Source organism: Dermacentor variabilis, chromosome 10 (genome assembly GCF_050947875.1).
Source record: "Dermacentor variabilis isolate Ectoservices chromosome 10, ASM5094787v1, whole genome shotgun sequence".
Taxonomy (NCBI): domain Eukaryota; kingdom Metazoa; phylum Arthropoda; class Arachnida; order Ixodida; family Ixodidae; genus Dermacentor; species Dermacentor variabilis.
Window position 1 is genome coordinate 53,260,281 of NC_134577.1, and position 13,193 is coordinate 53,273,473.

General features: G+C 44.1%; 1 protein-coding gene and 1 pseudogene across 16 annotated transcripts in view; both read right to left on the reverse strand.

The window, feature by feature from the left end:
• LOC142560552 (phosphate-regulating neutral endopeptidase PHEX-like) overlaps nucleotides 1-13,193 on the reverse strand; it is a 97,882-nt gene that overhangs the window by 37,257 nt on the left and 47,432 nt on the right. For all 16 annotated transcript variants that reach the window (XM_075672754.1, XM_075672753.1, XM_075672738.1 and 13 more), the window contains 2 exons: nucleotides 11,368-11,492; nucleotides 7,243-7,462 (listed from right to left, as the gene is read on the reverse strand). In XM_075672754.1, the coding sequence (XP_075528869.1) occupies nucleotides 7,243-7,462; nucleotides 11,368-11,492 (345 nt within the window). The remainder of the gene's footprint in view (nucleotides 1-7,242; nucleotides 7,463-11,367; nucleotides 11,493-13,193) is intronic.
• Nucleotides 950-1,130, reverse strand: LOC142562607 (U2 spliceosomal RNA; annotated as a pseudogene).

The following is a 13,193-nucleotide window of genomic DNA, read 5'->3' on the forward strand; positions in this document are numbered from 1 at the left end:
GCCATTATAATTTGCTGAATGAAAATAAATTGGCCGTCCAATGAAGCTGATTTCCAGCGCATTTTGTTTGCTTTTCGTCTAGGTGCAGTTTTAAACAGTACTTAAATTTAGGCGAGTTGATTCATCCCTACGTATTCGATCTTTCGAGCATCGAAAGGAACAATTAAAGTATTGAATGCATGAGCGGGAAGCAGCTAGACGCCTATTCCTGTGTTCCTTCGTATTCTATTTGACAACGTCGCGCAGAACTGCTACAGTTCTAATCACTTTGCAGCGATCTAGTATGCTTTGGAAATAGCATGTATTGTTGCAGGGTAGCTTTTTGTTTCCATACGTTAGCCATAGAATGTATAACTATTGTGATGGTCGAAAAAGAAAGCTCAGAAGCACCTGGTATATGCTATTTTCTCACATAGGTAGCGTTTCAAAACAGCAAAATTACCCTTAGAATTCTTGCGAGTCAAAGCCACGGTGTCATTATGAGGCACGCTGCAGTGAGGGGTTCCTAATTAGTCTTGAGCACTTGAGGTTCCTCAGCGCGCGCCCAATGAATGTAAACGAGCGTTTTGTTTTCCATTTCTTCCCAATCAAAATGAGGTAGACGCGGCCGATATAGAAAAATAGACCTTGAAGTGAACAGGGCGACACCGTAAACACTGGGCTAACGCGACAGTTAGTATGAAACACTGAACTTAGCAGACTATACTACGGCCAGTTGATAGCGTAATCACGGCCTCAGATATACGGGATATGGATGATTAAGTGGCGCAGATAGAACCTAAACAGCTGCTGGACAATACGCAGTAACAGAAACTTCTGTGAATTCGTTCTACACGTCTGCACTATGGCACCACCAAAGCGGAATGTTTTTACAGCGAAGATGTATGTGGCTAGGTTCTGATTAAAATGCATCTGTGGGCGAAAGTCATGTAGATCGGCAATTCCTCCCCATACGTGGGCCTATCCCGAAGATAGTGCAATAGCGGTCTGACCCATGGCTGAGGTGCGGCGGGCTTCAAGCACTCTGCCAACTTGCAAAAAATAAGTTTGATATCTCAGGTCCAAATATAACCCGTAACAGGTGTTATGGTGATAAGACCGGATACTACACGTTGACTTGCGTCGGCCATGTCTACGTCCGCACCGCCCTCTGTATGTCAGCGTTCCAAGCGTTTACCTATCTCGTTTTCCTTTTTTCCGCTCTCCCGTGGTGGCGGTCCCGTAAGCGCACTGCCCGCCAGGACCGCGAGGTGCAAAGAAATGGGAACCGTCAATGTGGCCCAGATACCGCAAACTTGGAACGTTTCACCGGAGCAACGGCCAGGTTTCATAGTTAGTTTGCGGGGAACAAATTTTGTGTGGCCTGCGTTGCGTGTGACCGGTTGTGGTTTTCGGGTGACCTCAAAACCATTACTGTACTGCTAGACATCGACAAACGCACGATCGCCGTGGCTACAGTGAAGCAGTCTGTGCCCTCCGAGTGCGTTGAAGTGCATGTCTGTTCTACGTGCCGGGATTCGTTAGTAAAAGGTGTCGTGACGCGCTAAGCTACAACACATTGGTTGCATACCCCGCAGTGCCTCATCATCTTCCGATGTTCAACATAGTGGAGGAGCGACTAGACGTGCCTCGCCTTCCATTTGTGTGCACACGGCTTTCGACGCACGGCAATGGACAATTCGCCCATAAGACGCCCCCATAGACAGCTTCGCTAGACATCCACTTTCACAGAGTGCAATGGCACTGAATTTTTCGAGGAAGGTAGGAAGAATAGGATGGTCGCGGGATCAAATCCCGGCCACGGCAGCCGAATGTCGATGGGGGCGAAATGTGAAAATGCCAGTGTACTTGGAGTTAGGTGCACGTTAAACAATCCCAGGTGGTCTGAATTTCCAGAGTCCCCCACTACGGCGTGCATAATAATCAGATCGCGGTTTTGGCACATAAAACTTCATAATTAAAAAAAAAGAATAGGACACTTCGGACGTCATGCTATATTGGCGAATACGCTGAAAGAAAACGGGAGGAAATAGTCGAAGGTGGTGGTATGATTCCGTAGGCAAGGATGTTTAAGCATAGCCACGTCTAAAAGCTGCCAGGGATCCATGTGATCATGGCTACAATGTTATCGCCGTCCTTGCACAGGCCACAGCTTAAGAACCCCAGGTGGTCAAAATTATTCGGGAGTCACTCAACATGGCGCGCCTCCTAATCAGCCTGCGGTTCCGGCACGTAAAACTCCACCATTTTATTGAAATTATTGCGCAGCAAATTTATTTATAATTTGCTTCTAGCTACCACAGCTTTGGCTATTGTTCTATTGCGATGTCGTGGCACAGTTATATGTTTTTTATTAGGAAAAGCTTTCTTCCTACGATTTGTTACGTCCGCCAAAGTGTTTAGGTTCTTGATATTGCTCTCAAAATACGTTGAGAGCAGATTCGGTCCTGCGCATGGCAACGCTCAGTGTCGGTGTGCTATTGTGCCACTGATAGCGTAAGCATACAAGATGTTTACGATGTTGTTAAGGAGGACATGGTTGGTTTATTTGAACTTCATCAAACGGCCGTTTTAAGAGGGCTACAGGCCATGAGGGAACAGCAGGTTGCCGTGGGGGCATTGTGGTAAGGCTTGTAGCGGCGCGACTATGGCCTCCAGAGTCGTTGAAGAAGAAGACGACCCCCGCGCATCTAGCGCGAGAAGAGAACACGCTAGCTCGCTGGTCCTGAGGGCCGCGATATCGTCCGATCCCGTGAACCCGCGACACCATGGCTGGCCGGCTTAAATAAACGTCGGCCACAGTGGCTACGTCTTCGCGCTGCCTCCAACAGGTTTCCTTAGCACAGTCATTATGCGAGAGGGCGACGTGCTTACTATAAAGCAAAATTAACGCTTCAGCACCAAGGAAGGTCAAATAATTGGCACAACTTCCCGGGATATGGCTCAGATAAAGCTATCGCTTGAAGTTCCAAATAACAGATCGAGAGGAAACAACCATTTAATGTTTAGTATGTCTCACTCTGCGAACTAGAGTTGGAATGAGGAAGAGGAAAATGATAGCGCCCGATCTTTGCGTGTATCTTTTCTGGTATAGTGTCCTGTTTGCCAATTTCGCGCAATTAGAAATCAGTCATTAGAATGAACCAACTAGCCCCTCAAAACGTTCTAATAAAATGACGTTCCTTTTTGCAGTGAAATCTCAATGTATCTTTTCCTACTCAAGAAATTTTGCGCGCTCATGGGCTGTGCCGGCCACAAGAATAAAGAAAAGTCCTTTGTTTGTGAACTTTTGCTTCGTTGAATGCAATGAGCGTCTGCTGACATGCGGCCCTAAGTGCAAGGAAACCACTTTTGTCATCAGAGAAGATTTCACCCATGACGTGGGTCACGCACGTTGTAAAATGCCGTAAATTCTTACTTTCACTGGATAGCGCTCGAATTCAAATAAGCCTATATTGTAACCTTACATCTTAATCTAGAGTAATCAAGGTGAAACGCTTGTCGGCGATTGCAATCCAATTAGTCCTGCATACTGCCTCCGAAAGTGGAAGCCTAGTGATCACGCACGGTAGTTTTGTACGAGCACCTACTAGACATTTTTATGAGAATGTTTTCTGCTCCCCGCTCCGCTCACGTACACGCGCTCCGTCGGAGCAGTAGGACGGAAAAGGAATCGGTTTCACCTGAGCGCACAACGCGTGCGGCGAGCATGAAGTATCTGACTACGGCCCCTTATGGTAGAATACGGGGCTACTGCAAATATTATGTAGCATATTCAAGTTCATCAGTTGCATGCGGTGTATTTTTCCTCATTGTAGCAATTTATGTAACGACAGTCGTCAAAGAAGGCACTTCTTTTTTTTTGTTGAAATGAAAATAAAAGAAAGAGACGTAGTCACCTTATAATGGTGACGGCTACTCTTTTTATCATAGCAGAAACGACAACATAAAAAATATGTAGGAAAATGAAAAAAAAAGAAAAGAATCACTCCATACGGTGAGAAAGCGACGGCACGGTCATATACTCCTATGAACATAACAGCGTAAAAATCGAATGCAAATTGCACCACACTGAGTTCGTAAACAGTCACAAACACACACATACGGCTGTGATGCAGACTTCGATAACTATATAAAGTGATGAGGAATTACAGTGTTGAAATAATCCACGCACAACAAGAAAATGTATAACACGTAATATACAAGCACTAATAATTACAAATATTAGAAGAATGTTTTAGTGACATCGTGTGATTGTTCAATGCAATACCTAGTATTTGTTGAGTATGCCTTTGTCTTCACAAACATGTTCAATTGCGTTCAGTGCTTTTCGCTGTGCTATTTTCGATGGCCATGGGCCCAGCAATTTTGCGAGTGAGAAACGCCGGTAAGGATCGATGGAGTGTAGTTCTTGTTCTAGCTGCTGTCTTTGTATCTCGTATATGGGGTATTCGAGAAGTAGATGGCGACCATCCTCATCATCGTGGCCACGGGAGCAAGCCCGGGAAGGAGCCCGTTTGATGCGATGCAGGAAATGTTTGACATATGCTGTCCCAAGGCGCAGTCGGTGAATTAGTGTCTCAGTACCTTTAGAAAATTATACATCCATCTGGTATTCGAGTTGAGGGTCTCATTTGTAAAGTATTGATTCCGTAGGGTTTTCATTAAACCATGTTGACATACACAATTGTTTCTTTAGTACTCTCAATATTCGTTTTGTGTCCATTGGTGATAAAGAAATGACTTCAATTTCTGCATCTTCATGGGCTGATTTTGCCAATGAGTCCTCTAGTTCGTTGCCTGCTGTACCAGCACAGCCCGGGACGCACTGTAATATGACTTCATGTTTCCGTTCATTAGCCTGAGTTAAAGTGTTCAGTATTGCGTATGTTATTCGGGCGTGTAGTTGGCTGTCATCAATATTTTCAAGACATTCTAAAGCCAATAAAGAGTCCGTGCAAATTACCTACTTTGTTGGTGTCTCATATCTTTTGATAAAATGAGTGGCTTGGAGAATTGCCACTAATTCCGCTATTGTTGGTGACGACGTGTGGGCTACTCGACAAGCGTACCCTACCTCTAAGGATAGTATGACATAAGCTGCAGTCGCAGTTTCTTTGACTACAGAACCGTCCGTGTAGACGTGAATAGATTCCTCGTACTTGTCAAATAGGTGGTGTAACGCTATTGTTTTGCTGCTAATGTGGAAACGTCACTTTTATTTTTAAGTCCTTCGATTGACGTTTCTATGTTCGGCGCTTGCAGAAGCCATGGTGGTTCGCAGAGGTCGAAGTGCTAAAAAAGTGATCGTGGAAGTCTCAATTTTTTAACTTGAAACGAGACGTGGTATCTGTACACCCGAACGGTTCTCTATCAAACATAGAAGGGGGTGTGCAGAATGTTGAGTATACAATCTGAAGAGATGTCGGCAAGTTTCCAGGCTCCGAATCACTGTGAAATGCGGTTCCCACGTTTCTGCAATAGTGAGGTGACTGGACGTAGCTTGCGGGACTCCTAGGCACACTCGTAAACTCCAAGCCTGTAATAGCTGCAGCTGATGGAGGGTCGTCGCAGATAATTTGTGCAATATAGGGACGGAATAAGCAATTCTCTGATGCACAAGTGCTGAGTGGACGTGAAGCAAGGATGCAGTTGTTCCACCTGACTTCGTGCCTGCGATTCTGCGGAGAACATTTATAACACAACAAATTTGGTTTTCCAGGGCGGTCAAATGATCAGTCCATCGAAGCTAGTGGTCTAAAATCACGCCGAGAAAATGATGTTTCCGAACCAGCTCGATCACATGGCCATCTGTTGAAAGACCAAAATTTCTAACTTTTTTTCTTGTGAAAGGCAGAACCGCTAATTTCGCATAAGATATCTTCATGCCCCGTTCTCTTAAATAATCCCCTACTGCGTTCAAAGCTTCCTGCAACCGATGCATGGCGACTTCTGGAGACTTGTTCGATGTCCATATGCAAACGTCATCAGCAAACATACTTATGTTTACGTCTGCTGGAAGTACTGCTGGTAAACCTACTATTGCTGCATTGAAGAGAAGTGGACTTAATAAACTTCCTTGCGGAACTCCTTTATTTATGGTGTATAAGTCGCTTCGGCCATCATTTCTATTTATATATATCTTTCTGCCTTTCAAGAAGTTAGCGATCCATTTGAGGACTCGGCCATGCACTCCGAGAGTTACTTCTTTTGTTACTTGTGAACCGGCGTGCAGTGTAATGATGCGGTGGGGCTGTGAAGTAGCAGCCAAGACGTTTCTGATGCCTCTTGTTCTCTCGTCAACAAATTATGATCATAACAATTGTCAAATAATCCAAGCGTGTCCTCAGCTCATTAGCAAGCCCACGGTGGTGGTGCAGCCATCTTGTATTTTCGTTGGTCTCGATTACCGCGCTTGGGCGTTCCGTTCGACGGGCTCTCTAGTGGAACGAAGGCGCTCGACCGTACACGAGCTCACGGCTTTGACATCGCCGCATGCGCACTTGCGCCTCCACTCGCTGGAGGAGTGGGGCGGGGCGCTGGAATAATTGTTTTAAACCAACATACCGAGGGTAAGACGAATGCGTGGCTGCTGTTCGTGAAGCGCTAGTGCAATTGCCGCAGCTTTGCATCGAAGCAAATCTGAGCAGGCTGAAGCATGGCTCCCTGTCAAGCCCGCCAAGCCTGCGTGTTCTGTTCGAGAGATTTTCCTAAGTAGCATGTCACCCTAGTGGCAGGCCAGCCTAAGTTGATGTGCCGCATGTAAACGACGCTGGCTTGAGCCCTTGAATCCCAAGACACTGTTAATCGGCTCTAATAAGCATTTGAATCAACGTGCCCAAACAATTCAGGCTATCTGCGTATGCACATGTGCAAAAATATAAAACTTGCATTGTTTATTGCCGCTTACAAACCAATGCACCATCTTGTAAACTTAGAGGTCTTGGCCAGTATAAGATACCGATTCTTATTGATCTATTCTATTTCTTTTGCATCATCTATCGCTGACGAGCAGCATATCACAGTGAAAACGTCCAACTGCCCGGGCAATAGCGGACAAAGGAATAAGTGGATTAGACTACTTTCGTTCTCCCAGCCCTTTATTGCGAAAAAGCGTAACGCACTGGATGATTTTATCTGGGCTTTCGTTTCCGTCGTGACGTTATATTTTGGTGAACAAAAACCATGGTTTACAGCTTGGTGGAAGAGCTGATTCAGCTTTATACAATGCATACAACTTACCTCCCGCTTAACCTCAATATGGTTGGTGTCGTTTGTGACATATAAATAGTCGAGAATATCAGGCATATTTTCGTCCAACAAAGCTATGCATTCACTCCAGTTACGGCCCCTCGTCGTACTTTGAGTCAGGTCATTTGAAATTGCTTCTTCAGTGCTCATATTTACATATGGAATGTAGGGAAGCATTGAAAGCAATCCTGCATAGTTGTACAGAGTGTTCCTAGAAAATTAAAAAAAAAGTCACATGCTTTTGGATTTCATGCCGACAGCGCTATTCTATTCCTGACCACTGACTGCACTCTGATCACTCTTGTTGTTATGACTCCTACCGTTGCATCACTTTAAAAAATGAAGGTTTTAAGGTGGCTTTTGCAAAAAAAGAAAAGCAGCTGCCATTAATAACACGTTCGAATTACTGAAGGTTGCAGTGACTGGATGCAATCTCGAGAGTGTAAAGAAGCTGAAAGCTGAGGTTGACGATACGAAAGAAGTCACGAATTTCATGAGCAATGAGTCTGAAGCAACGCAATCAGAAAAGAGCAGCCTTGCAGCTGACCTTCTCAACCTTACAGCTGAGAATATTGGTCAGTTGGAGCGGTACTACCGCCTGAAGAATCAATAAATAAGAGTTCCAACACCGCAAAGTGAAAGCTGCAGAAAGATTGTTGAGCTTCTTGGCAATAAAGTTGGTTGTCCTGTGAAGGTTGAAGGCATTGACACTTCGCACAGAGTACATACAACACGTGACGCAAATAACACGAACATTATTGTTCTTTCCTGTTCGCGCCACAAGCACACGGAGTTTCTAAAAAAAGCTCTCAAGGCACGTCCCAAGACTGTTTACCTCGTTCTCTGGAGCACAAAAGTGCGCTTTCGATAACGATCCCCTGACTCCCGGCAATAGCTGATCTTTTCTAAGGCGCTTACCTTTAAAAACAAATCTGTCAACCGACAACTGCGTTGTAAAGGAAAGACAAACTTTGGAAGGTGATGCCCATCAAATCGCCTGTGACGTTCATCTATACGTATTAAACGCTTAAGCTTGCGTGTGGCGATAGAATAGGAAGGATAAAGAAATCGCTTACTTTATTCCGAGTGACTTTAATATTTTTCTCCACAGATTAGCGGTTTTTCTTTCATATATTTTAATGCTCGTAGCCTTCCGAAGAACCATGACGCAAATGCTGCTCGATGAGCTCCCCTAATCATGAGTTCTCTGTTATTTGTTGCACTTCAACTTGGCTACTACGGGTAACGGTGACTTGTATGGTTTCCCTGGTTATTCTAGTGAATTTTGTCATCTAATCGGTGATCCTCATGGTGGTTCAATCATTTTTACCTCGAACATTATTCTGTAGAAGAGACACAATGATTTACTTTGAATGTCGCGATATGCAAACCTGTTTGGCTGGAAATTGATACGCCGGCACTTTGTAAGAATCAACGAAAAATTATTTTTGCTAATGTCTATCGCTCGCCTTCTACTGGTCCCATCATTTTTTGCAAAGCTCTTACTCGCTTACTTGGCAAATATATTGCTGAGCGCAAAAATGTATTATTCATGGGTGATATGAATATTAATTTACCTGATTCCTCTAGCTATACTAATCTTGTGTACATGACTTGTATATATAGCTATGGGTTTCAATCGCTATTATCCGCAACAACACGCTGAACTGATCATGGATCACATTCATTAATCATCTCCTCATGAACTTCGATGAAGCCGCTGAAGCAGGCGGGATCGAGAGCGATATAACCAGTCACTTTCCCGTGTTATTATACCTTGAAGGGCCTATCATTCAGAGAAGCGCATTACTTCAAAGGAATCTTTTTAATTCGGACGAATACTTTCCGCTCACTGAAGACGCACATTACGTATGAAGATACGTATATCTTGCTAATGAACAAGAAGAGTCGTTGATTACGTTCTACCATGCTATTTATTCAGCAGTTGAGCTTTCAACAACATTGCAATCATCTAACAGACGCTTCTCTTCCCCACGCCGTCCTTGTTTCTACAGCTCTCTCATACGTTGCCTTCTAAAAAGATAACTTGTATGTATAGATCGAACGGCAAACATTCAAAGAAAACTATAAATTGCGCTATCAGACGTACTCCAACACGTTTTCTTTGCGCCTGAAGAATGCTTAACAAAATTATTACGAACATGAACCTCATTTCTGTCAAAATGATAAAAAGAGGAAGTGGCAGCTCCTAAACGCATTTTTCAATTCTACCAAGCCACGCAGCAAAGTGACGTCTGTTCGTGTGAGCCACAATATCCCCACTACGGCCACTGATATAGCCAATGCTTTTAAAGTTCACTCTAGTTTTACCATCTCCCCCTCTTCCTGCCTAGGTGCCTCCGTTTACCAATCACTTTTTCTTTTTCCTACTTGTGCTTTCGAGGTACGTTCAGTTATTTCAGGATTAAAAGCTGCCGCACCTCGTTTAGAGAGCGTTCGCTCAAAGATCTTATGTTGCCCTTGCTCTAAGTCACATTTTTAACCGCTGTTTTAAAACTGCTGTATTGCCCGAAGAATTTAAGGTGGCCAATGTAGTGCCCGTTCTTTAAGAAAAATGATTCATTTAACAACGATGATTATAGGTTTATATCCGTGCTTCCTTTCCTCGATAAAATCTTGCAAAATCTCATTATGGCCATCTAAATATTTTAGTAAATTTAACGCACTCTCTGGATGTCAGTTAAATTGCAGGGCTGGTCTGTACACTGATACTGCAATTGCATGTTTTATTGACAAAGTTAGATCATTCACGGATAATGGTGACATCGCAGGATCTATCCTTTTTACTTTTCGAAAGCATTTCACAGAATTGGCCATGGAATTATTTTTTGTAAATGAACGCAGGGTGAGATAACTGGTTCTGCATTGACCATATTTTTAAATCACCTATTTTTATATCTCCCGGACAAGGTTTTCGTGAAGCATTATTCTTTGTTTTTATTGTGTAAGGACACTATTGATTCTCACCAACACTCAAGACTTTTAGTGAGTATATGAAAGCGGCCACATAAGCTTTGCTAAAAATTTCATTGTGTTAACGGAAAAATTATAATGCGTGTGAGCTTTGCTAATGTTTTCTTTGTAGCTCCATTTCAATTTTATGAGGAATGAATTATATCGACCCACCAGACGCTATTGCAAATACTACGCATTTCACAGAATGAAAGTCTATTTTTCTTCGTGATAAGCGGTATGTTACGAAAAGGAATAATGGGATCGCTTGCTTTAGTTAGGACTACATGCGGAAAGCTGATGATGTATTAATTAGTGTGACAAGAGAGCTTTTAGGCTGGTTGCATATGCCGGCCTTGTATTGCTGACTAGCGTCCTTGCATAACAATAGGGCAGCTTTCGGAAGACTTACAAACTCTTGCTTCTATCTGACTTCACCTGATATAGCTACTCTTCAACGTGGCCGCAAAAATTAAATGGGAAAGTAGGTCTCGTCCTGTCACATCTCACGCCGAGAATGAATTAGAGATATTTTCCCAGTAATATTGAGATCAGTTCTTTGTTTTCAGACCTTGAAAGACGGCACGAACTAAGGCAAATGTTGCACGTAGAATGGCACCACACAATATTGTTATGCGTGGGGGATGTCTAACGCTCTAAACTTCTAATCCTGACGGTAGTTCTTAATAATTCTACGCCCAGCAGATGCTAGCTCTTATAGTATGCTAAACAATTTTATCTCAGCATCTATACCACGATATCACATAGAGTTGGCAGGTGTTCAGACGGCCTAACGCATCACCTATCACATGGACGTATAGCGTATGTCGCAAAACTAAATTAAATTATGGGGTTTAACGTGCCAAAACCACTTTCTTATTATGAGGCACGCCGTAGTGGAGGACTCCGGAAATTGCGACCACCAGGGGTTCTTTAACGTGCACCTAAATCTAAGCACACGGGTGTTTTCGCATTTCGCCCCCATCGAAATGCGGCCGCCTTGGCTGGGATACGATCCCGCGACCTCGTGCTCAGCAGCCCAACACCATAGCCACTGAGCAACCACGGCGGGTATGTCGCAAAACTGAAACTGTCTACATCAAGCGCGCACAAAAAACATGCAATATGCAAGTTGATGCTTACGGATTTGCAGTGGCTAAAAATTCACTAAAATCGTCGTATTCAGAAAACACTTCGAACGTATAATTATCAGGCAATGTGATGTTAACCTTTGCAAATTCTTTCTTGACTAAGCAGGATATAGGAATCTAGGAAGAAAAATATTATTTGTAATTTCTCAAACGGCCCAGATCGTTCACTATATAACCCAATAAAATAATATTCCAACTACATCATCACTAAATCGTTAGTGACTACATCGTTAGCGATCCATAAACACAAGGTCATTTCATGTCAGAATGTGTAAGCATGTGTGAGAAAATAATGACATACGTAAGTACATATTACTGGAGCATTATATTCAGAGCCATGTGGAATAATAAAAATTTCTACGAACACTGTCGTTCACTTGTACACTTCATAAACTTATGAAACTTTCGTACTGAGACAAAATTGCGTCCCCCCCCCTAGAAGGAAAACATTAAATAAATACAGCTTAAGACAAGGCTGATTTTGCATGCTTACTTGCCTTGTAAATTTGGCATTTTTTATAATATATTCAGCGAATAAAGGGAAAATCAGACGTCCACCCGTTCTTCAGTGGTTACATGTTTTTACAGATATGAAGGACAAAAAGAGGTCCCCTACTCATAGATTGCACTTGAACTTTCAAACAAGGTTGGACAACTAGACGAATGACTATGTCGGTATCAGAGTAACGTAAACCGATGTATTGAACCAATATCATAATAAATATAAGAGGTAATAGGCTGAACGGAAAACGCATTACCGCAGAAACGACGCTAGGATGGCATGGTTACGTTTTCTGTTCCATCAACGCGTTAACCTATGCTAGTGAGTTACGTCGTCAGAAACAGTCTAAGGCCCTAATAAGTGCAACAAAAAAATCACCGACGATTACGCGGTGATTATGCGGACTTCGAACATGTCCTGTGGGGCTGCGCCTCTGCCGGTCCCCCTTTTACTCAAGAGGAAATGATGAAACTAATTAGGGCCCAGGATCAGACCTCTCAAATCCTGGCAGTCCAGAGGGCTCGCGACAGGGCCGTCAAGTTCCACCTGATGGTCCCCGAGTGGGCCTAGCCAGGTGTCGTGGAGTTTGCTTACGTCTATAGTGGACGAAACAAAGTTGTTTCACTCACTCACTCACTCACTCACCGACGATTACAACACTCCCTAATACAAAGTTTGAGCGCATCTCTATGCTTGCTCACATTTCGCAATATTTCGGCTGGCGTGTACAACCTGTCTCGTTCGGCACGTTGCAAATAACGAAGTGAAGGGGGGCGCGAGTGCCTCGCTAATTGGGAGAGCGCGAGAGCCAGAATGTGGGTGATGTGCGCGCGATTCACAGCAACCGCCGCGGACAGACCTCCACGAATTCCGCGCTTGTTTCCATATATAACATTGGTGGGCGCGCTCGCTGCATGCCTTATTGATGGCGTCATCCGTGAACAGACGATGCGCGCTACTCTAGCGCCATCTCGTAGCAAATATTGTCGCAGAACATGTCATGCACGTCACTACGCTATTCTCCTTCCTCTTTCGCCATACTCTCCTCCTCCACTTTCCTCTTCGCGCTCTCGTTGCCATCGTTGTCTTTCATCTCCACCTGCGCTCCACGTTTGCTCTTTCATCCTTGGCTGTGCTCGTTCGCTCGGTTAGGCCGAGGGACGCCCTGGGACTCCAACGTTCAACGCAGGAACCAAAGAGCGGCAGTCTAAAATGGCGGTTACGTCTCGATGCGAACACGCCCTGGCACTCTTCGGCCTCCGCGGCCCCAACCCACGGGCCGCCCTGCATCCTGCTTTCATCCCCCTGCTAACCCT